Genomic DNA, 24,536 nt, shown 5'->3' on the forward strand with positions numbered 1-24,536 from the left:
AGAAATGACTTCTTTGTTCCGGTAGTTTGACCCACGTAACCTTAGAGGCTTAGAAAGCAAAGTCATAATGAATCGTCACAAAGCCGCTCAATTGGGGTGAATGCGAAGCTCTTAACTGCAGCGGAAATAAAGAAAAACAGCTGCAATTTTTTGTGTAACATGTAGAAAATATTTTCATAAATGTTGTTTACCTGCTATTAAAGTTGGTCTTTCAAAAATATTTCTTTGTACAAAACACTAAATGATTTCCTAGTGTTCTACATACTAGTCTCATAACATAGTAGAGTGGGGAAAGATAGGACACTTTAGCTTTAGCACAAATTGCCCAGCAATATTTTTAAATTTAAAATATAAGACTGTTTTTAAAACATACGAAGAGTTATTTAGCGATTCTGTCATGTGTAGTAATGGAACGCACTTGTTCTGTTCAATACGAGCTTTAATAAGTACGTAACGACTAAAAAAAGTTCAGAGGAAAAATATTACAAAACGTATTCTACCATCTGTACTGTTGGCGTCGCTATGATTAATTTTTAGGTGTTACGTAAAGCTATAACATATTTAAAGCTGGGTCGGTAAAAATCCATAAATATGTTTTTTTATAACGAATATAGTAGGGTGGAAGAGGATGGGACAACTTTTCATTCTATTTTCTCGTCACATTTGGTAGTAAACAAAGAACATTCGAGGAATTATAAAACCTTGTCCTCGCGACTTTCATAGACCGTTGTTAATTGTTCAAAACACGATCACGATATTTGGATATTATAGTAGGATGGGGAAAGATGTGACACCTTTTCGTTCTATTTTCTCGTACATTTTGGTAGTAAACAAAGAACATTCGAGGAATTATAAAACCTTGTCCTCGCGACTTTCATAGACCGTTATTAATTGTTTAAAACACGACCGGGATATTTATATATTTTGTGTAAAGGTGTCCCATCTTCCCCCACTCTATTATATTAAAATTCAAAACTATTTTTTTTAATAAATAATTTTTTTTTTTAGAATCGGTACCGCTGAGGTCCAGTTGGTACTACAGTGCCCAAATTTTTGGTAGTAGCACGCGTCATCACCTTGGTTCACAAATAAATTGTGCTTATTGAACTACCATAAACTTTTCTAGGCTACAAATAACATAACTAAAGTTTTAACGTATAAACATTTTGTATAGAGCGTTTTCAATGTAGGGTCAAAATTTGGACCGGGTGGTCATTGTATTTGTTCCGAGCTGTTGCGCTTGCGCAGTAGCGTCTCGGCGCATGCGCAATAGAGCCCGGTAAAAAATATATTAATCGGAACGAATATATTACGACACCGGCGTCGTAATAGGACTTTCTGTTGTTTTTGCCATGTACGTCACAACAAATATAAAGACCTAATTTATTGCGACTTTTCGTTGAAAACAGTTCTTTACACACCCCTTCTCTCTTGTTTTCCTGATTGGTTGGCGGGAAAAAACAAGATTTGTTTTTATTTTATCAGAGAATCAGAAAGCACAGCATCGTTAAGTTTTATGTTTTTTACATAAGTTTTATGTTTTTTACATACATACGAAGTAAAGCTGGAAAATATTGTATATTACAACAGTGACGGTTTATTACAACTAAAAGGATTGTTCATTTTTTTGTTAACTTTTATGATTCAGAAACGTGTACAACTTTTATCAATTAAAACAATCAAGATGGCAAGGAAAAGTCAAAAAAACAAAGAAAATGAGGAACAAGAGAAACAGAAAAAAATAGAAGCTGTTGTTGAAAACTATGACACTGAAGGTGAACTTATAAGTGTACAAAGTATTTTTTTATGCAAAATTGGGGTAATCTTATTTCTATTATATACACATCAACACATGGGACTATATGAAGAAGTAGGTACACTTTTCCACTAGATGTCGGTAATTATTTAAATTAAAAAATACGTAAAAACGCACAAAACAATACTACAAAGTGTTAATAAGTGTAAAACAAATTAATTAAATAATAATAATAATACCTTTCTAAATTCATAAACCACTAGTAAGAACAGATTTCTCATATTAGGTCGGTTATATACGCTCTTTCGTTGTGTCTACTGTCGTCGAGTCTGTGGTGTAACGATTTGCGTGCGGTCGTATACTCTCTTTGTTTCATTTTTACCGGGTTCGAGTCCCGCACAGTGAAATACTTTTTTTATTACATGGAGCTATACAGAGAATACGGAAATTTTTTTCACATGGAGCTATACCAAGATTTTAATGGCAGTTTAGCGGCCATGAAAAATTACAGGATTTACTCGTTTGATTTCAGGTAATTCATTACGTCACAAAGGCCTTTACCATGAAAATAAAAATTTAATTGCTGATTGCTGAATTGCATTTAAGCAAAAGTTGGACTTGAGGTCGCGATTTTATTGAATTCCCGGCATCAACCATAGGTAGCCTACGATAGCTAGCCTAGCCTACATAACTTTCAAAAGCGACCCAACTAATTTCATCCTTGGGGTCACCGCAACTTGGCAAATGTTATAAAAGGGTCACGGCACCAAAAAGGTTGGGAACCGCTGAGCTATACAGAGAAGACGGAAAATTGTTTCCGCTAGGAGGCGATGACAAATTCGTTTCTCTATTCTATAAGGAGCAGTTAGTTTCACGGTTTATACACATAAGATATAAACCCCTAACACTAACCCCTAACCCCTAACACTAACCCCAACTTCTAACTCCTAACCCCAAACTCGTCCAACAAAAAAAACTTGAAAAAAAAAATATTTCGTAACAAACACGCTGCTTGGCTGAGGAAAACATGGTAAATATTATAAAGCAGCAATACTTCTGTAACAGATTTAGGTTGATTATTACGGCCTAAATCGTTTAGAATGCAATGCAGGGATAAAACATTGTCTGTTTAGCAGTATTGCAGTAATATTGTTTGTTTACCTGAATTCCTATGCAGTAATAGAGAGACTGAGAGAGTAAACTAAACTCGCTTAAGCAAAAAATAGTAACATCCTGCGTAAATAATCACTGTTAACTCCAAGAATTACTATTTTACTGACTGTCTAGCGCCACCGTCTGACTGGCATATATATTGCCTTTCTCCTGTCTTCGTTATGCGAACGCCGTCTGTCTGGTCTGCGTTTCAGTATAGGTTCTTGCATGGTTCTGTTAGCATCGCCAATTTAGCGTAACCGTTTAAGATTTAGTTATTATGTGTTCAGCTATTATCAATGTTCTATTTGAAAAAGCGACTGAACGTAACTGTTTTTTAATCTCTCTCTCGGTCTCTATCTGGCTCTGTGGCAACCTGGCTGATTTGGCTCTCTTTTGGTTATTGTTGGAATCTGGCCATTGTTTATGATTTGCGTTATCGTCAATACATCTGTATATATTCATCAAGTGGAGAGCATTAATTAAGTTATAGACATCAGTCGCTTATTCCTTATAGGCTAAAAACGCAGCCGCGTTCGAGCTAAACCGTAGCTCCTACAAGGACTTTGTTATGGGTAGCATAGATTAATGTTGCTACCGCGGGCGAATGCAAGTGGTCAATTAAAACTTACGGGTTGGTTTACGCTCATGTTAATACGTTGCTTTGCAACTATTAGTTAAACATTTTCTTGCGAACACCCCTGTCAGAATAATCCTAGATCCGCCTATGATTGTACCACAGTTACCACCTAACGGTAAGGAAACTTACTTTGCATCTTTTTATTTCAGTGAAAGCACAAATTGAAGCTTATCGAAAGTCTGTTCAAAATGTTACCGATAATCTAAGAAAAGAAATGCAGGTTACGCTAATGAGTATTCCAAAACATGTTCAAGAAATGACATTAAGGGAATATTGCGAAAAATATATCATTGAAGCAAAGTCACGGGAACAGGTATTGTATTTAAAGAAGCGTTTTATTAGTTTTTGTATTTGTAAAATACTTGGATAATGTGGTATTAAATTGATTCAAGACACAACAAATATGTTATGTTCTTTCGTTTTTGTTGATGCTTAACCCTTTGGCCGCGTGATTGTTTTTCGTAATTTTTTACTTTTTGACCAGGTCTCACTTAATTGGAATTTGCAAGCAAATTATAGCAGCTAGACCAAAACTTTCTTTAGGAAGTTTGTGCTTTCGCCCCGTGATTATGAAATTATCTTCAAATTCATATTTTAATATTTAGATTATGGAATATTTCAGAAAAGAACAAAATTGTTAAAATATAATCTATTACAAACTTGCTTAGTATGTAAAAACCTTCTTTTTGATGTATAATTTGTGAAGTTACCTGCATCATAAATGAAAAAATTACAACAATGTTCAGATTCATCAGAACAGGTTGAACTTCTCATGTTCAGAGTTTGACAAAATAATATTTTTTCGATGCAAATCTTGATTTTTGAAAACATTTTTCAGTCAGTACCTGTGCAGCATACCAGTTTGGGTACTTACTAGGAATTATGAGAACTAAACCTACAAACACTGTACAGCTAAAGCCTAAGGGGTGCCCTTTTTATACATTATGTACAACATACCTGTTCTATATTGTTTTCAAGGCTAAAACAGCTTTGCAAAGACCAAATCAATGCCAAAACATGCTTTTTACACTAGGGTTTCCCTATCATAACTATTCACACAGTTAAGTTGCGCAAAAAGGCAAAAAAACGGCCAAAAACTAGGGACCGAATTCTAAGCAACACTTAAATATGCCAATAATATGTTCACAAACTTTAGCAACAAAATGCTTAAAATTTTTAAATACATTGACATACAATTGATTACTTCTTCTTTCAAACGAGACCAAATTTGGGACCGTATGATAAGAAATAACCGAACTACTGACTATTAACTAACTTGTGGTAGGAAATAGCCCGGGCGAGGGTTGCGGTCCAAGGGTTTAAATTGTTTTGTATTTAATGAAAATGTTTATATAAATGTTTATATTGTTTATGTCAGTGTATTTCTTTTGTATAAGTTGATCATAAATTCATCTTGAGTGTTGTGGTAATTATACTGGGATTAGTGGGATTGAATTACTTTTTAATTCATTAATATAAAACTCCACAGCTAAGAAATAATACTTGAATGTTAAAATATATCCCCAAACCTATATTTTATAATTTCTTACTGTTGTAAAGACTAACCATTGAATATTGTATAGGGTGAAAGTGGGAATGACCATGTAGAAAACATAGAAGAGATGACAACTACTTCAGTTGCAACCAGTGCTGGTATAATTTGTGTGTTATTGATTTAAAGAAAGAGGATTGATATTCATATGCTTAATGTTTTGTTCTGTTACTATGTTCAAACAATACTTTGTGTTTTGTCAAGTTATTATCTTAATACCTATAAGACTGTATGCATTTTGGTTTAAATTTATATATATTTATATTTTATAAGTGTTTATATATTTTGTTTTAACAAATGTATCTATTATCAATTATTTCTATGCAGTCAAAGGCAAGTCCAAACGTGTCAGTCGAGCTGTTAAAGGAAAAAGAGGTCGAAAAAAGGTATCAAAACTTCAATAGAATGTAATCGACATCGAAAAAATTAAAGTAGAAACTATTATTTACTCAGATTCCAGAATATAACTTTTGTAGTTGGTCTAATTGATATTAAGCTTAAGCTTAAAATTTATCACTTTTTATTTGGCTGTAACTTATCCTTAGAGCAAAGTAAACTAATAATGAAGTCAATTTATTATTTACAGTCTTCATTAAAAAACCCAGTCCTTGCAACACCTGTCGCACATTCCGGGGTTGTCCAAGGTACTCCTATATTCAAGTAAGTTCAATAAAAGTTTTGCTTTTTTAATATACAACCATTTTGTGTGTTGGTGCTACAGAATCAGATTACAGTTAAATTTGCATGTGTTTTACGAACTGAAAAAGAAACAAAACCGTTTAGATAGTTTAATTGCCAATAAATTAAAAATTAACACAGTTTACATATGAAACAATTCTTTGACTAAGTTGGCCACATTTCATGTTTTTCATCTTTTAAAAATGAAGTAGAATAGTAATGCTTTAAGTTTTTAATTATTACCCAATGCTTACATATGCGGATACTGTATACTAGTCCATGTATTAATTATGGTAACTTACTTTGACAGACCTGGCCTGACTGAAACCTGCACGCGCACAATGACACCAAGAGACATCTCCAATTTCCAGCTGCAGTTGTTTTCAAGTCGTGGATCTCCCCTGCATATTGCAGTAAGTTGGTTTGTAATGAAAGTATGAAAACACTAAACAGTATGATTTTGTTTTTCAAGTAAGTTTAATATTTGATGGAATGTAATTTATACTTCTGTCGTTTCATGTATGTAAAAGATGGGCAGATCTTTTTGTGTATGGCTGAAAACTTAGACAAAGTACTAGTTACCAAAGGGTTAAATGAATGATCGTTAAGTGTTTTGCTTAAGCACACACCTACAATGGGAGTGACATTGAGCATTGAATCTGATATCGTTTGGTTACGATGTAACCTTTTAACAATTAAGCCATTATTTAGGAAATATTTGAATTGCTATGTTGGCAACGCAACGAGAAAACATACATAAAATAAAATAATATATATATATTTTAAAAATAATATGTTTGTTCAATTAAAACCGGATGTTCTTTTGTTACTAAAAAATTTGATTGATTAAAAATGTCTAAAAATATGAACAAACATTAGCATCTGAATTCTAAAGTAATTTTATATAAACCAGGCAAACCACATGAGTGAAGAAATGCAGAGAAAGGTGGCAGAGCAGTTCGCAAACATAACACAGGGACTGCAGAGAGGATTGCCATAATAACAATGATAATTCATTAATTCTATCTTTCCAGCAATGTACTTATATCTCTGATGTTAACAGAGTCACATACTTGTCCAAGCCTATCCTAACATTGTTTGCCACGCAAACTTTTTTAAAGCCCTACGTGTAGGCGTTGGCGTCATGGTGTGTTGGTTGTGAAAATGATGTAATAAAACCTACACATTAATCATTTGTTGTGTCGATGGTATTTACATGTTTTAAAATAAACACACACTAATTAGATTCTTTAAATTGACATTCACAAGAGTTACTTGACATTAACTTCAGTATTTAGCAGCAAAAACACATCGGTAAAGCCAAACACGCAACAATGCAATGAACGAATGTAAACGGAGTTTTTATTCAACGGGTAATACCCAAACCGAAAACCAAAGTTTCGCCTCCTCAACAATTTCGCAATGTTTGTGTCTTGTTTTGCTTGCTGGATATTTTGGAGTTGTGTTACCAGTAAGTGGACGTTTCCAGCGGACAACTCGTTTCTCGTTAACAGGGGTCAAAATGCGATATAGGTAAGTCACCTAGATTTTTGTTTTTCCCGCAATAAGCGATTGAATTGTAGACCTTTATTTAGGTTATTTTTAAAACGATTTCTAGAGTGTTAAGCTAAGGCTTTTGTGTTAGGAGCAACAAAAAGCGACTGTACTACACTAGTAAGTTAGAAACGAAATAGGCCTATATCTAGTTAACTTCTGTGAATCGTGTTCTGCTGCCAATATTGCATGCCATATACTACTATACATTAAATAAGGGTTAAACCACGAGTAAAAAAAAACTTATTAGGGCTAGTAGGCCGTGGTCATAGATATTAAAGTCATTCAGTGAAAACTTTGATGTTACAATCTTACAGTTGCGAATTTGGTTCTATTGTTATATAGAAGCTGGTTTTAATCTGTTTGAATAAGTCAATGGACAACCATATACGGTCGGAGATATATCTACATAGTTTAAACACTGTATCCTGACTATTCTACAATATCAGTCACCCGCAACCCCAACATTGACGTATAGGGTTACGCCGTTAAACATCCGAACAAAAGTTTTCAACCTGTAAGACACAAAGGGTAATAAACAAAGAATTATCATTAAATGGGAGTCCTTATAAAGAAAATTAAAAAAAGTCTCGTCTGACAAAGTGTCCCATCCCCCCACCCTACTATAGACTATATGTTCATGCGAAGGGTAGAAATTTTGTTTACAAGCTATTTCGGTCTAGCAGCTAGCTCTAGTAGGCCGTGGTCTAGCGGTCTGTTGTCATATGGGCGTGACTGAAGGTTAATGCACGGCCTACTAGAGATCTCTTCATGGAATCTTAAATATAAAAAAGTATGATCATAACTTGAATCATATAAATATTATATTTCCGATTTTTTTGCGAAAATATAACTTACGCATACATCTATGTAGGTCACTAGCATGTTATCCCCATCGAAAAAAAAATTAATTTCAACTTTTTTTATAACTGAATATTAATATTCGTCATAAAAACATATTTATAGAATTTTCTCCCGGTCCAGCTTCGAATATGTTATAGCGCTACGTAATACCTCAAAAATGAAACATCATTTTCTTCAAAAAAGTGCGGGGAAGGGTTCAGAATACAAACAAGTATGAGGGTCATAACCCGAATCATACAAGTATTAAATTTTAAAATATTTCGGCGAAAATATAACTTACGCATACATCTATGTAGGTCACTAGCATGTTATCCCCATCGAAAAAATAATTAATTTATTTTTTTTTAAATTTGAATATTAATATTCGTCATAAAAGTATATTTATGGAATTTTCTCCCGATCCAGCTTTGAATATGTATCCTGTCCGTACTTACGTAGCTGGAAATATATCAAGAATTTTAATTTATTTGTTTCAATTAATACAAAAGATTGTTTGTTCTTAAAGCCTCTAAGATTAATTGATAGGCTGGATCGAATTGTCGCAGACAATAATGAATGTCTAAAGGAAAGGAAGATAAACCTGTTTGTTATAGAAACGCCTGAAGTAGAGGTGCAAGGTCGCTTTCGCCCATTTTATGATAATCTTTGCACCTCCGTTATTGAATTTGCGAATGTGTTCACCTTTGGCATTTATAGAGTTTTAACGTTGTTGGCAAGGTCCACCAGAGAGGAGTTTTGTGCAGTTATAATCTAAACACTTTACTCTTCTACTATTCTGCAAACTGATACGATGCAGAATTAATAGAAGAGTAAAAAGTGAGGAATAGTGACCAAACATTTAGTGATCTCCTCGTTGTCTGTTCGTTGATCATCGTCGGATTCCTGTAGAATATAACTGAAAACACATAGTTATCATAGGTAGTAAACAAATTAGTCAGAGCAATTGATACAAAACCATTTAACGCCGATACTTTTAGCCTCACTAGGTATATCAATATTCTTATATTTACTGTTATAATTTTGTTATAAAAACATTTATGTGGATTAGTATGTACTATTTTTGCGTTCGTGCAAATAAAATATATAAACACGAAATTCGAGTAATTAATACTCTCCACAATATTTAACATCCATCCCCGCACTTTTTTTGAAGAAAACAATATTTCATTTTTTAGGTATTTCGTGGCGCTATAACATATTTAAAGCTGGATCGGGAGAAAATTCTATAAATATGTTTTTATGACGAATATTAATATTCAGTTATAAAAAAGAGTTGAAATTATTTTTTTTCGATGGGGATAACATGCTAGTGACCTACATAGATGTATGCGTTAGTTATATTTTCGCAAAAAAATCGAAAATATAATATTTATATGATTCAAGTTATGATCATACTTTTTTATATTTAACATCTATCCCCGCAGTTTTTTAAAGAAAATAATGTTTCATATTTTAGGTATCACTTAGCGCTATAACATATTCGAAGCTGGATCGGGAGAAAATTCTATAAATATGTTTTTATGACGAATATTAATATTCATAATTAATATTTTTTCGAATTTTAAGTTTTTCATTTTAGAATCGGTACCGCTGGGGTCTAGTTAGTACAGTGTCCAAATTTTAGGTTGGTGGCACTAGTAGAAGGTATCGAAAATGGTCGCTAGAATATTTGTATTCTAGGATCACCTTGGTCCGCTGAACGAGGTTTATGATATCCCGTTCAGCCGCTGACAGACCCAAATCGCTCCCATTTTATCGCATGACGTCACACTGCTGTCACGTGATTCTGTCCGGTATAAAATGCCATTTCGCCTTAACACAATAACGGAACAAGAACTACCAAACTAACGCCACTATCGGTACTGAGACCTTAAGGCCAATCTAGGCCCATGGCGGGCTCTTACGAGCCCTTGCCCGGCAGTCAAGTAAGCCTTTGCCCCATACTGTATCGTGTATTTGTTTACCAGAAAAAGGAATATAAAATATAGCAAGATATCATGAACTGTTTGGTCTCTGGTTATAAAAGCAACTAGTACTACAGTAGATATAGCACCCCGCTGAAGCCTGTATATGAAGTCGGATCAACAAGGGCTCATTTAACCCAACCATCAATCCTGTTTATTTAGTGGGGGCTATATGTTCATTAAACGCCAGTTGATTCTATAAGGCTCCACACCTTGTACGTTCAGGTAAATACGCTGTTGGAATAATAAACTGGTTGCTTCATCAGCGATTACGAACAGTCAGAAGGGAAGTTTACCTGCCGAATATCGACCTAGTCGGGATTCGCGTAGACACTAACGCGCTCAGCCACTGGTGCCCAATGTCCGTTGTAGCCTATATACAGTGGGGTGGGGAAGATGGGACACCTTTTCGTTCTATTTTCTTGTCCCATTCAACTGAAAACAAAGACCATTCAAAGAATTATAAAACCGTATTCCTACGACATTCAAAGAATTAAAAAAACGTATTCCTACGACTTCAATAGACCGTTGGTAATTGTTGGTTAGCCTGCATGCCTCTAATTGTCTAACACAAAGGCTATGGGTTTAAGTTGGCACGAGGTGTATAGAAACAGTACACCCGTGTTATAACGGCTGCCATTTTTCAGCCACGCGAGGATAAAGCAAGTTACATTGATTCACATTTAAATCTTATGATCCCATATTTTATAGGATTGCCTTTACTCTACTGTATCTGCACAACAATTGCATTTTCTTATTATGAATGAAATATGAATGTAACTTACTTTATCCTCACGTGGCCGGAAAACGACAGTCGTTATAACACGGGTTTAACACCTCGTGCCAGCTTACGAGTTACTATGTATGTTGCTTTGTCGTTGATTATTTATTTCTGATAATTTGGATAATCCATTAGTGACCACTGGGTTAAAGCAATTGCCGGTAATATCTTGTCCAAAGACACATACGCCCACAATGGTAGCAGCGTCGAGCCTTTAACCCATTACCTTTGGGTTACAGGCAGGCGCGCCAACCACTACCCCACGGCGCCGGACATGTCCCAGGGATCGGGGCATAATTAGTAAATTAAAACCTTAAACAGGTATCATGATCGCCAAGGTGAAAGAAGAAGACGGAGTTTCAGCAGAGGAAGAGAACTTCGCTTCCAAGGAGGAAGTCGAGATGAAGCAAGATTTGGTCACAGAAGAAGGTTACCTTTCTCTAAACAATAAAGATGTATTAGTTGTATTTTTTTAATACATTGTTTTTTAAAGTCTATACTCTATGGTTGGTAACTTACTACACATGCACATCTGACTTTATAAGACTAGCTGCTCTTCATCAATCTGGTTGCATTTTTTTTATTAAAAACCGAGGTGTTTGAGTAATAGTTTAAAGTTTCTATTAACAGTGGAAGTTTATTGTCAGGATTCATAAGATAACCAAATTATATTTTACTAATATAAGAGTAGCAAGTTGAAAGTTCTGCAGATGTTATTTTAATATATTATCTAAATTCAAGGTTTAGAATCTTATTATCCCAATTTTCTTTTTGGGTTATCTCTATTTCTCTGATCCTGAACCACAAATACATTTTCTAAAAATCATGGGGCAGGAATCGGGACATAAATAATAATTATCAGAATCCAGATTAAAATAAATTATAACGTTGTTTCCAACAGGTATCGTGAGCACCAAGGTGAGAGAAGAGGACGGAGTTTAAGCAGAGGAAGAGGACGTGGCTTCCAAGGAAGCCAAGGTAGAAACAATAGAGGAGCAAGATTAAGCAATGGTCACAGATCTAGGTCACCTGTATCAAGAGATAAAACGTACATAAGTCGTACCTTGTTTTAAAAATGATTTGTTTTTTATACTCATTTGTTAGTAACTTATTATTTTAATACAGTACCAAATGATAAATAGGCATGAGTGCATTTAACTACAATTATATCAACATTGCAGCTTTAACATAAGGGATCTAGATCAAATTGTGGAAATGGCAAAACGAAATTCCACAAAAGCGTTGACAAAATTGTTGCGAGATAAGGAAGAGTTTTTAAAACTGCTGCAGAGACAAATGCTTGATGGTAAATAGTTACCCGTAGAAAGTAAATAAATTAAAAGCAGAATAGAAGATCCTAATAAGCTCTAATTTGGCATTTTAGGGATATTTGATTTTTAAACTGTAAATCAGCAATTGGATCTGGGGTATCATTCTGCTACCGGTATATTATAAAATAATTATAAAAGGTTCTGAAGATTTCTAACATTTCCCTGAAGGACTATTTGATATGTTGTAATAGTCTTTATCATTGCAGAATTAAAAGCTTCTGTTCTTGATCTTTGTGGTAAGATCGCCCAAATACATGGACCAAGAGAAAGTCTTGTTGAAGTCTCAGAAATTATCATTGGAAGTGAATTTATTCTGCAAATTATCTCTTTGTTAGATGACAAATTACACACAGAGTATGCATTTGTCTTTTATCGCTATTAGGTTTTAATTTTAGATGTTTATTTGTTTAACAAACTCTTTCTTAGGAACACCGACAATTTTTGGTCTCAACTTCTTGGTTGTGTCAGATTAATAAACATGTGCCACACTTATACTCCACAACAATCCTGTGACCAGGTTTGGGAATTTTATAAAATATTTGTAATGATAGAAACTTATACCATCCTACTAAGCATAACATTTCATCCAAGACCCAGAGTTTAAACAGTTATGTATTCTCAGGTTACAAGGTTGATTCAAGTTTTAAAAACAGAAATTGACAAACTGCCTCAACAAGAGGAGCATTTTAAACGCATCATACAACACCTTATGTCCCTCAGTTTGTATGGGCTTAAGTTTTCACAAACAACTTTATTATTAAAGTTCACTTATTTACAGCTCTGTATGTGAAGTAGAAGAGAATACAATATTTGAAAGATTTAGATTAATTTCTGTACTTCCCACACTGGATGATATTACAAGTATAGAGAATCCAGTTTTACGACCGAATCAAGTTGATTCACCCTACCAGAGGTATTCATATTCACATAGCATTTAAACCTTGTGTAATATAAACTCGCGCCATGGCAAAGTAGTTGGCGCGCCTACCTCTAACCCAGAGGTAATGGGCTCAAGGCTCGTCGCTGCTACCATTGTTGGTGTATGTGTCCTTGGGCCGGACACTTAAAGACAATTGCTCCAACCCAGTGGTCACTAATGGATTGTTTAAAATATCAGCCATACAAAAAAAAGAAAAATTGTATCACACATGGTAACCCGTAAGGTGGCACGAGGTGAATGAAACAGAACACCCATGTTACAAAGACTGTCGTTTTCCAACCACGCAAGAATAAAGCAAGTTACATTTAGTCATTCATTCAATATCTTGATTGATAAAAATATAAAGTGCATTTGAAATTCTCAATTTTCTTTCAGTTTAGTTGATTATCTTGATGTTCAATTTCGTTTATTAAGAGAGGACTTTGTTCAACCTTTTAGAACGGATATCAGGAAGCTAAAGCAACTTGGTATATTACTTACACCTTAGTTTTTTCTATGTAAACTGTGCAAACTTCAAACTATTTTCTTAAGGTGGAAATGAAAGTCCGAATGAAGTTAAAAACTTGACTGATATTACGGTTTATCAGGATGTGCGGATATTATTTCCCGAACCAACTAACTATGGTTTGTGTTTCCTTTAAACAATTCAATAATTAGTTTATTAAACATTTGCTTTGTGAAGGTATTCATTATCATGTTCAGTTTAATGTGAAGAATATTGGAGAAATAGATTGGGCGAACTCTAAGTGTTTGCAGAGTGCTAACCTCCTTTACTTTTCTAATGACAATTTTAAGGTATGGTAGGTCAATCACATTTGTAACATTAAGTAACATACCTCCAACTTTTAATTTGGAAAAAAACTTTTTGATATTTACTATTCTTTTTGTATTTTTATAATTTATTAATTTAAATACCTTCAAATTTAATTTCCATATAAACACCATATCGTCTTATCTCTGGCATTTTACAGGAAAATGTATTATTTGGAGTGATAACAAAAAGAGAACCCAAGGAGCTAAGAAAGGGATTTTTCGAGGTGAAGTTGTTGGCGGCCCACAACGTTCATTTTTTTGGAAACGGTACCATTAAAATGTTTTGTTTTATAATTACCTTATGTTGTTTCATGTTTTTATGCATAAAATGTGTAAATGCCCTTTTAATTTACCTCTTTTTTTCCCAATATTCACTTTTATCATATATTAATGCAACCTATATTTGGAAAGAAAAGCTCATCTTGGCTGTTTAATTTTCAGGACATATATTTTCCTCCAGTTACACTGTGGTTGAAAGCCAAGCATTTTTCGAAGCATATCATCATGTTCTTTTTAGTTTGCAAGGTTATTATTGTTATTCAAATTTATTTAATAAAAACTTTTAATTATTTTACCAATAATATTTTCTACATTATTTTATAGAAATGAAAACCTTACCCCTGAGCCGATATATAGTTGGATGTGACAAGAATGTTCTTTTACCTATGTATCAAATGAAGAACAAGCATGACTTTCTATTTGGTATGTAAAAGTGAATCTATCCTATTTATGATTTCTGCAATTGAAAGTGTAATTGCAGCGTCATTGCTGCAATTGAAACTCTAGGCATAATTTTTTTAAAGACCTCATATTTTTTAACAGTGGGCAATATAACCGCCTTACCCTTGCCAAGTATTTACTTTTAATTGTAGACTGTTATAGAAGTTATGTAATATTAATTACCTGATGCTCTATTAGATCACACAAAATGGTTATCCGACATCCACGTAAATTTGGATGATTCTCAAAAGTTTGCTTTGCAAACTTCGCTGGCCAATGAAATAGCTTTGATACAAGGACCCCCTGGTACTGGAAAGACGTACATTGGTCTATTAATGATGAGAGCTTTGTTACGCATGCATGGAGGAAGGTAACAGTTCAATTATTTCTTGTTTAAAATTGGCTGAAGTAATGTTTCTTTCTTTAATTTAATTAGGAATCCCATTCTTGTGGTTTGTTATACCAATCATGCACTTGATCAATTCTTGGAAGGAATTATTGACTTTCATGACAAACGTATCATAAGAATGGGTGGTCAATGTAAAAGTGAAAAGCTTAAACAATATCAGTTCAATAATGTAAAGACAAAAAAAAGAATAAAAACTCGCTATGAGCGAATTGATGGTACGACTATTTTCCCGTTACTTGAAAGGAAGACACCCAATTTAAACCGCAATCTTGCTACCAAAGTCTGCTTTTATTTTTCTAGACAAAATACTTTAGGATGATGCATGTTGCGCAATAAAGTACATGCAGCTTCAGGCCTTTTTTTTACTGTGCAAGATCGTATTTTCTTTCTGTACTTGTAACAGCTAGTCATATTATAAGTTGATGTAGCTTCTGATGTGACCACCATGAAAAAGGCAACCTGTATAGGATTGTTGGTTTAAATAATACTATGTTGCCAGAAGACTTATATTTTATTAAGTTATTTGTATAGTGATTTTGATTATAGAACTAAAATAGTGGAAAAGGAAATATTTTTGTTTTCACATTTTAAAACTATATTGGGAGGTGGTGACTGTACAAAGTTATTACTCTATTTTTAATTTAAGATCTCAAACGTCCAATGAAAAATGAGACAGTCGCGCTGAACGCTTCAACAAGTTGTATTCTCAGTTTAAGTGTTCTTAAAGAGGTGATTCCAACAGAATTGTTTCAACAGTTTGTTCACTTCTTCAATCAAGGTATTGTTTATATCTCTATCATCTTTTTAACTTAGTTTCCATTAAATTTAAATTTGTTTTTCAGAAAAACACAATTTAGATACTGCTTTGTTGCAGTGGTTGGGTTTCTGCCAAGTACAAAATCTTACACCATATAGTTATGTGATTGAAGGTAAGAATACATTTTATGAAGTGTGCATATTAGAGTTTTAGATGAACCATTTTCCAATTATTTAACTACAATTTCAATATAGAAGTACTAGAAGCATGGGCTGGTAGCTTCCATTCAAACTATACAAAGGACCAAATTAAACAAGCTATTAATCTAGCAGGTTTGTTCAAATTATATAAAAATTAAAAATAACCTAAAACTTTAAAGTTATTCTGTGGTCAGATCTTCTTTAGACCCTTCCTTTGTTACCATTTAGGCCTTTTTTATACACACCGTATTTGTGTAATTCATTAACTGTGTTTTTATGTAGGGCCTATAGCTGTATAAGCTTATCAGCCGTTATTTGGTCAACACAGATCTTGTTTGTTTACCGCCAAGTCTTTCAATATTCTCATATTTGTATTGTATGGTTATTATTGCATGTATTAAAAAAAAGAAAAATTATCTTAAAAACCATTTTTTTGTAACAGGCTCTTTAGATTATACAGCTGTTGCTAACTGTCTTATACACAATGGAAACAGAACAGTCTCATCAGATTCAATCGCAGGTACAATATTTAATTATTAAACACAGAGTACGATATTGTCCTTGCCTCTCAACTAGATGACATCGAACTTGAAATTTAATGTTGCCCTAACTATGGGCGATACAGAAAAACAAGCCTAATGCCAACAAAATGAAAGCCTGAAAAAAATTAAGATAAAAAATTAAAAATTCCGTAAACCCGGAAACTCTCAAGCCATAAGTGTATGAAATAAAGCCATCTGTGTTGATACTTTCTTAAGTTACCCCACCATAAATTAGTAAGGAAATTCATTTATTAAATTTGATGTAACAAACTGTTTCTCAAATTCTTTGCTAATATTCATTTCCTAAAACACAGAGTGTCTAAAGATGGTTCTTAATTTCTCTACATCCATATTTAGTTACCTTTTATATACATACAACTTACCTTTGATTTACTTCCTCACTACACTGGCACAATGTTGCCTGTTGTTGGTGGCAATAAATTAGCACTTAGGTACCTTAATTAGTCAATTTTATTTCAGAAATAGTTTACTCATTTCTTGTATTTGAGGAACTGCCATCACATATCGAACCGCTTCTGGAATGTTTCAATGAAGTTGAAGTAAAATGTGCTGTCTATGTTTTAATCGAAAATCAAAAGGGTTTGTTGATTATACTATGTATTTGTTGTTCTCACTAAAAATTAGTTTTAATCTGGTTATATTTTTTGTATTTGCAGACAATGACGTTTCTCTTGAAGATGTTATAAATTGGTTGTTGAAAAAATGTTGTTTGAAAGGTGTGTATAACAACTGGTTTTTGCACTAAGGTTGAAAGGTTTAAAAGTAAAACCTTGTGCCCCCTTACTTTGGAAAAGTAAGAAGGGGTTGCAATGTTGCAATACTTTTTTTGTATCTGCAGACAATGATGTCACTTTTGAAGAAATTGAAACATGGTTGTTAGAACAATGTGATGTATGCAAAGGTGTGTATAGTATACTACCATTGTATTTTGCGCCGACGTTAAAGATTAAATTTGCCTGCTTATTTTACAAGGTAAAATAAGATGGCAACTTACAACACTTTTTCGTGTCCATGGACAATGAGCTGGATGGAATTGTAAAATAGCTTTTAAAAAAATACATTCAATTCAAAGGTGTATATACCAATGTAATTAATTTCAAATTAAGATGAAGGGAAACTACTCTGCTTTAAGTAGCATTTTACAGAGCTGTAAATATTTTGGCTGGTCTAGCAAAATTTAAGTTTTAATTTGCATTAAAAATCTTATATATCTTGCTTGTTTTGTCACATGGTAATGTTATAAACTAGGAAGTTTCTACCTACACTTTTAAGTTGTTACCTACATCGGATATTATAATAAACAGTTATGTTTATGAAACAATCTAGGCAGACAAGTTTGCAATGAGTACAAACAAGGCATTATTGAGAAAATGTTGCAGCGTCGAATGCTCGCTGCAGCAAGTTATACAAGCATTCTTCCTGGTAAGTCATTGAAGTTGTTTTTTTCCGAATTTAATTGTCATTTTTAGGATCACAGCAAATGCACAGCAATAATACTCGAAGAATCAAACTGGAATTAAACAACACCACTACAATATCCTTTCAAGAGATGATCGGAATAAAGAATATTAGGATTCTCACTTTTCAAAAAAAATGGAAATTGTATCGGTCAGTAATAATTTTCAAACAGATGTTGTATTGTACACCATGCGTGATAGCAGAAAATATTGTTGTATTGTACACTGTGCCAGGTTCATTTTCTGATAATGGGACATATACCCATTGCTCTAATGGCAACGTACAGTTGTAAATTCTATTTCTTACAAAACATTTTTGTTCTAGCTTGTGAAAAAAGTCATTCAAACTATTAGCAAGAAGAATAACTGTTTCTGTTAGGCAACAAAGTTATGTGTGTAGTCTAGATTATATTGTAATTTTTAAAAATGATTAATCAAATTTTCCAGACTGTGGGCTCAACTTTGGAGGATGCAGTTTAGTGAAAAAATAGAAAACTATGCAGAAGCTTACAATAAACAGGCCGCTAAATGGAAAGAATCTTGTGATAGACAAGATTGTACCGTCTTGGAGACAGCTGATGTTATTGGAATGACAACTTCTTTTGCTGCCAAGTACAGATCAATGCTACATGAATTGCCGGTAATATAAATAACCGAAAATTTTTAAACGTAGAGTTTGCCATCTTTTTCTGTAGATAAAGGTTGTGTTAGTCGAAGAAGCAGGCGAAGTTTTGGAAGGACACATTGTAGCTTCATTACCAAAAACTACAGAACATTTAATTTTAATCGGCGACCACCAGCAACTGAAACCTCCAACTACAGTATATGAGCTTGCTTTGAAAATGAATTTGGATGTTTCTCTCTTTGAAAGATTGGTAAGAAATTTAACGTCAAGTTAACATATGAATGCAAATGGTGGTGAATTTTTAAAACAACAGAGTGTGGTTCTAAAGTTATCTTTGAAAAATTAACCCAAATAATAATTTAAATAGGCTACTGTAAAATGATGTATAATATATTGTATGATATCTTATGCAGAATTAAATCTTTAAAGGTTTGCTTATAATATGAAAAAATAACTTGTACAAAAAATCAATCTAAGTTAAATTCTGCTGTGTAATGATGTTTAAGATTGTTTATTAAATCATCCTGTTATAACAACCCATATGTTTCCAGGTGAGAAATGGACTTCCATTCGCCCAACTCACCTGTCAGCATCGAATGAAACCAAGAATCGCTGACCTCATTCGACCTCATATTTATAAGACTTTGACTGACAACAACAATGTGAAAAATTATAAGGAAATTGCTGGAGTTGAAAAAAGCGTTTTCTTCATAAGCCATGAGGAAAAAGAGGAAATGGTGGATAAATCAAAGGTGAGGAATTCATAAACCATTCATCCTTCTGGGATTGGATTAAAAGCCCACTAAAAGTTTTAATTTTGTGGTTGATTGGTTTAACTGGATTTTTATCACCCCACTCACCATGGAACCTGCTATGTAAACCTTACTTTTCCTGTTGCATTGTTGATAAATGTTAATTTAATGTGCACATTAAAATACATCCCACTTATTCTTTAATTGTAGTTTAGTTACTATTAAGGATAAAGTGAGAAAACATATTTGAATTTACTAATCAGATGAACTTGCATGAAGCGGAATTTCTTGTAGCCCTGTGCAAGTACTTCTTGCAGTTTGAATATTCAAGCAAGAGTATAACCATACTTACTACTTACAGGGGTAAGTCTTAGTGAAATTCGAATAATCACTTAAGGAAGAATTGTAAGTTTGTAAACTGTGAATCATCATGAATGTAAAGCTTTTGTTTGTAATTCTGGCAACAACTGTGGCGTATGTGTCTTTGGTAAAGACACTTACTGGCAATTTGCTTCAACCCAGTTGTCCCTAATGATTTAAAAAATACAATCACCCACCTCCCAAAAAAAGGCAAATAATCACTCATAAAATTACATACGTGGTAATTTGTAGCCTGGCACGAGGTGTATGAAAAAACATCTATGTTCAAACAACTGTTGTTTTCCGGCCATGTGAGGATAAAGCAAGTTACATTGATTTATTCTTTCAACAGCTTAAAACATAATGCTACACACATGCAAAACATGTACGAGTTATTGGAAGAATTTTTCATTAACATTTAAATTTATAAAACATTTGTTTTTGGTTGGAATAAGGTCAAATGCTTAAAATAAGGAAGCAATTAAATGAGGAAAAGTTGAAGAATGTTAAAGTTGCTGTAGTGGATAATTACCAGGGCGAAGAAAATGATATTCTTCTTCTTTCACTTGTCAGAAGCAATGATGAGGTATGACTTTGATTTGTTTACTTGACAGAGTGTGTTTTTTATTCTATTAATTTTTTTTTGTATTAGTGGGCATAAATGAATGTAACGCATTTATTCCCATATGGTAGGGCAACCTATAGATTATAACAAAGGTTCTCTATTTTTATGATTGCTCTTTGGGTTACATTCGTATTAAATTAATGCATATTCTAAACTACTGTTTGCCATTACCTTATATCACCTATAAGTTGTATTGTTTGTAGGGAAATATTGGCTTTTTGAAAACTCACAATCGCGTATGTGTTGCTCTCTCTCGTGCAAAGAAAGGTCTATTCTGTATTGGCAACATGAAAGTAGGTGATCAATCTATTATTATGGTCTAAGGTATAAACAATTTGCCTTTTATAGCTGCTACGTAAAGAAAGTCAACTCTGGAATGAAATTGTCTCAAATTTAGAAACAGATGGTTCAATTGGAGATGGTTTGGTACTAAAGTGTGCACATCTAAACTCATTGGTGGTTGCCAAAACTGCAGCAGACTTCAAAGATTCCCGTGGTGGTATGTTATTATGTTTCTTTCAATATTTACTTTTTTTTTTTTTTTTTTTTTTTTTTTTATTCTTTATGGGTGAGGTCCTTGTCAAGGACCTGGGATTTAGGCCAGATTTGGCCCATTACCCCAACACCCGGAAAAGCCCATTTAAGTCTTTTTTTGCGTGCGGTGCCGCGACACCGCATCGCAGTCAGACGCGTATTGTTGGCACCATTTTTTATCCTCGTGTGCTTACGAGTTACCATACTTTTCAACTTTGTGTATGATTTTATTTGATATGGCTTACAATTTAGACAACCCATTAGTGACCGCTGGGTTGGAGCAATGTCCGTTAAGTGTCTTGCCCAAGGACACATACGCCGATCAGTGTTAGTACCGCTGCCGAGCACCGAACCGGGGACACTTTGGTTTCGATGCAAGCGCCTAAACCACTGGGCCACGGCGCCGGACAAAAAAAAAAATATTTACTTTAAACAAACATGCAAACTTGGTTTACTTTTCTAGGAAGTTGTGGAAAAAAATGTAAATTTCCCTTAAAATGTGGTCACTTTTGTTTGAGAAAATGTCATCCTGATGATGCTGATCACGAAAGATACAAGTGTCTTCTGCCTTGCCTGAAGTCGTGTGAGGAAAGACATAAATGCCTCAAAAAATGCTGGGAAAATTGTGGGACTTGTCCAGTATTAGTGGACAAGGTAACATTCGAATTCTAATTAAAGAATGCTGTTTTTAATTTTTATGTTCACAACAGATAATGCCCGAGTGCGGTCACACTCAAACGATGAAATGTGGAGTGAATCCTCAAAACTTTTCTTGCTTATTACCGTGTACAAAAGTTTTACCATGTGGTCACCGATGCATGCTTAAATGTGGAGTACAATGTGGAGATTGTGAAATTTTTGTGGAAAAAGTAATATTTGTCAAGATTGATTTTTGTTTTTTAAATTAATATTTAGCAACAATTCTTTTCATAAATAGTACTACACGTTTAAAAATTGTCATTTTTTAAATCTAACTTTAACAGTTATGACACAGTTGTTTTATTTACTACATTTACAAATGATTGCCTATTTAAAAGAGACATAAGTGCCTCAAAATATGCTGGAAAATGCAAAATTCGTCCAGTATTTATAGACAGAGTAACGTTCTAATTAGAATTAAAGAATGTTGGTTTTAATTTTCAAATTTCCAACAGATAATGCCCGAGTGCGGTCACACTCAAACAATGAAATGTGGAGTGAATCCTCAGAACTTTTCTTGTTTATTACCGTGTACAAAAGTTTTACCATGTGGTCACCAATGCATGCTTAAATGTGGAGTACAATGTGGAGATTGTGAAATTTTTGTGGAAAAGGTAGTTTTTGTCAGGCTGATGTTTGTTTTTTAAATTAATATTTCGCAACAATTCTTTTCAAAAATAGTACTACACGTTTAAAAAATGTTTTTTTAATCTAACTTTAAAATTTACTTTTTTTTAATCTAACTTTAAAATTTAAAATACACAAACAGATTTTTTTATACGCTCCCTTTACAGTATTGCCTATTTAATTTTGTCACCAATTTAATTTTTTTGTATGCCTGACAGTTCTGCAGTCCAAAAACACTACTTAAAATAGGGAAGCAAATATAAAATAAGTAAAAGCCCTGTAAACAGTGTAGTCAATATTGTAAGTAAATAAATTTTGAAATATTCACTCATATAAAACACTGCCTAATAAAGTTTTAACTATTCTGTTTTGCAGACCATGCCTGAATGTGGTCATCAACAAGAAATGCCTTGTCATATTGACGCAACCCTCTTAAAATGTTACTTTCTATGTGACAAGCTGATGTCCTGTGGACATACACACATGAATGCACGATGCCACAAAACCACATGCGACAAAATTATGATTCAGGTAAATATGACAAAATGTAGGGACAGTATTTTATAATATTAATATCAAATTGCCTTATTGGGTATTTTGGTAAATTGCTTCATTTGGTATCAACAAGCAGCTCATTATGTTTCTGGTACAGGTTTACAACAGATGTAAGCATAGACACGTGGTTCCTTGTTACCTTCATGAGAAGTCATTTCCATGCAGGGCTACGTGTGATATGCCACTTATTTGTGGTCACGCATGTACTGAGTACTGTGGAGAACCTTGTCCTATTTTGTGTAATGTTTGCTTGCAAGATCCTGAATGCAGGAATAGAATCCTAGTCAAACAATTTGTATAACATCATTTTTTTTTTTCTTTAATTGTTGTTAAAATATCTGTAATAGATGTAGCCTAAACCCCAAAGTTGATAATAGAGTTGTTGTACTAATGCTATATACACATATTGTTGACCTTTTTCGTTCAGCAGTTCTTTTTTTTTATTCTTTTATCTGTAAATAACTTGGCACTATTAGTCCATTTGAAGTACTAATACACAGATACTCTAAAACTGATGAATGATTATTTACCCTCGCGTGTTGGACAAGGACAGTCCTTATGTCATGTGTGTTTAATGTCAAAAACAGGGATGGAATGTTTACATGCCAAAAATCTGAGCGAACAATAAGATTGACTAGTTTTGAACTTTGATATATAGTAAGATGGGGGAAGATGGTACACCCATAGCACATAATATCAAGATATCCTGATGGTGTTTTAAACAATTAACATGTATAAGTTGCGAGTATACGGTTTTATAACTCTTCAAATGTTTTTTGTTTACTACCAAATGGGACGAAAAAAAAGAATGAAAAGATGTCAATTCTTTTCCCACCCTACCACACTATAAATTGTCTAAGTTTGCTATCTTTGTATAAAAAATATATTGCTGTGGGGCAGTGGTGAGACATTGAACCCAAGAATGCGGAGTTCTATGGGAACAAATTGTAAGCAGCTGTGTTTTGATCAAGGCACCGTGATGGTGGTTGCTCCACCCCAGTGGTCACTAACACCAAGGTGATCCTAGAATACAGATAATATAACGGCCATTTTCGTTACTGGTGCCACCAACCTAAAATTTGGACACTGTACTAATTAGACCCCAGCGGTACCGATTCTAAAATAAAAATTTTAAAATTCAAAAAAATATTAATTATGAATATTAATATTCGTCATAAAAACATACTTATAGAATTTTCGCACGAACCAGCTTAGAAAATGTTATAGCGCTACGCAATAGCTACAAAGCTGTGTTTTGATCAAGGCACCGTAATGGTAGTTGCTCCACCCCAGTGATAACTAACGGGTTGCCGGAATTGTCAACAACAAAGAAATATTACGAAAAAACAATATTCATACCTGGTGAATTGTACGCGGGTACGATATGTATGAAACGGGATTCCTGTGTTAAAACGGCCTGTCGTTGTCTCTTTACATGAAGTTAGATATAAGCAACTTTTACTCAATGTCGCTCTACCTCAAGGCCATTATGACGTTGCACAGGAAGTTGCCTTAAGGGATGCCCCGGGTTATGCCTACGTCATAATCAAACGGATAATCAACCAATAACAAACCACTTTATTATATTTACACTGCAATAGCTATAGATTGTGGTATATTATTTGGCG

General features: G+C 33.7%; 2 protein-coding genes across 8 annotated transcripts; both read left to right on the plus strand.

The window, feature by feature from the left end:
- Positions 1-1,527: 1,527 nt before the first annotated feature.
- LOC149732160 (uncharacterized) lies at positions 1,528-6,968 on the plus strand. Of its 4 annotated transcripts, none has more exons than XM_089883786.1 (8): positions 1,528-1,595; positions 1,649-1,775; positions 3,698-3,861; positions 5,132-5,210; positions 5,428-5,486; positions 5,687-5,760; positions 6,089-6,191; positions 6,692-6,968. In XM_089883786.1, exons 2-8 carry the CDS (start codon positions 1,685-1,687, stop codon positions 6,776-6,778), a joined length of 657 nt encoding a protein of 218 aa, XP_089739912.1. In that variant the 5' UTR covers positions 1,528-1,595; positions 1,649-1,684; the 3' UTR covers positions 6,779-6,968. The 4 variants fall into 4 exon arrangements, with proteins under 4 accessions (XP_089739912.1, XP_089739913.1, XP_089739910.1 ...); XM_089883787.1 differs by having other exon boundaries at positions 1,533-1,595; positions 5,132-5,201; XM_089883784.1 differs by lacking the exon at positions 1,528-1,595 and having other exon boundaries at positions 1,602-1,775.
- A 141-nt stretch (positions 6,969-7,109) lies between these two features.
- Positions 7,110-23,407, plus strand: LOC149732161 (NFX1-type zinc finger-containing protein 1-like). 4 transcript variants are annotated; one of them, XM_089883776.1, is made up of 37 exons: positions 7,110-7,311; positions 11,263-11,370; positions 11,843-11,989; positions 12,123-12,247; positions 12,479-12,626; positions 12,699-12,789; positions 12,895-12,995; positions 13,051-13,185; positions 13,588-13,679; positions 13,744-13,836; positions 13,895-14,007; positions 14,184-14,292; positions 14,467-14,550; positions 14,629-14,727; positions 14,944-15,115; positions 15,182-15,369; positions 15,801-15,932; positions 15,997-16,083; positions 16,166-16,243; positions 16,554-16,631; positions 17,134-17,253; positions 17,331-17,390; positions 17,513-17,575; positions 18,001-18,096; positions 18,144-18,282; positions 18,579-18,771; positions 18,827-19,006; positions 19,308-19,508; positions 19,772-19,871; positions 20,324-20,454; positions 20,697-20,786; positions 20,842-20,992; positions 21,491-21,681; positions 21,738-21,896; positions 22,182-22,340; positions 22,729-22,884; positions 23,006-23,407. In XM_089883776.1, exons 1-37 carry the CDS (start codon positions 7,118-7,120, stop codon positions 23,207-23,209), a joined length of 4,767 nt encoding a protein of 1,588 aa, XP_089739902.1. In that variant the 5' UTR covers positions 7,110-7,117; the 3' UTR covers positions 23,210-23,407. The 4 variants fall into 4 exon arrangements, with proteins under 4 accessions (XP_089739902.1, XP_089739904.1, XP_089739903.1 ...); XM_089883779.1 differs by lacking the exon at positions 7,110-7,311 and adding an exon at positions 8,313-10,385; XM_089883778.1 differs by lacking the exon at positions 20,697-20,786.
- Positions 23,408-24,536: the final 1,129 nt, after the last annotated feature.

The sequence above is a fragment of the Ciona robusta genome, chromosome 8 (assembly GCF_009617815.1).
Source record: "Ciona robusta chromosome 8, ASM961781v2".
Taxonomy (NCBI): domain Eukaryota; kingdom Metazoa; phylum Chordata; class Ascidiacea; order Phlebobranchia; family Cionidae; genus Ciona; species Ciona robusta.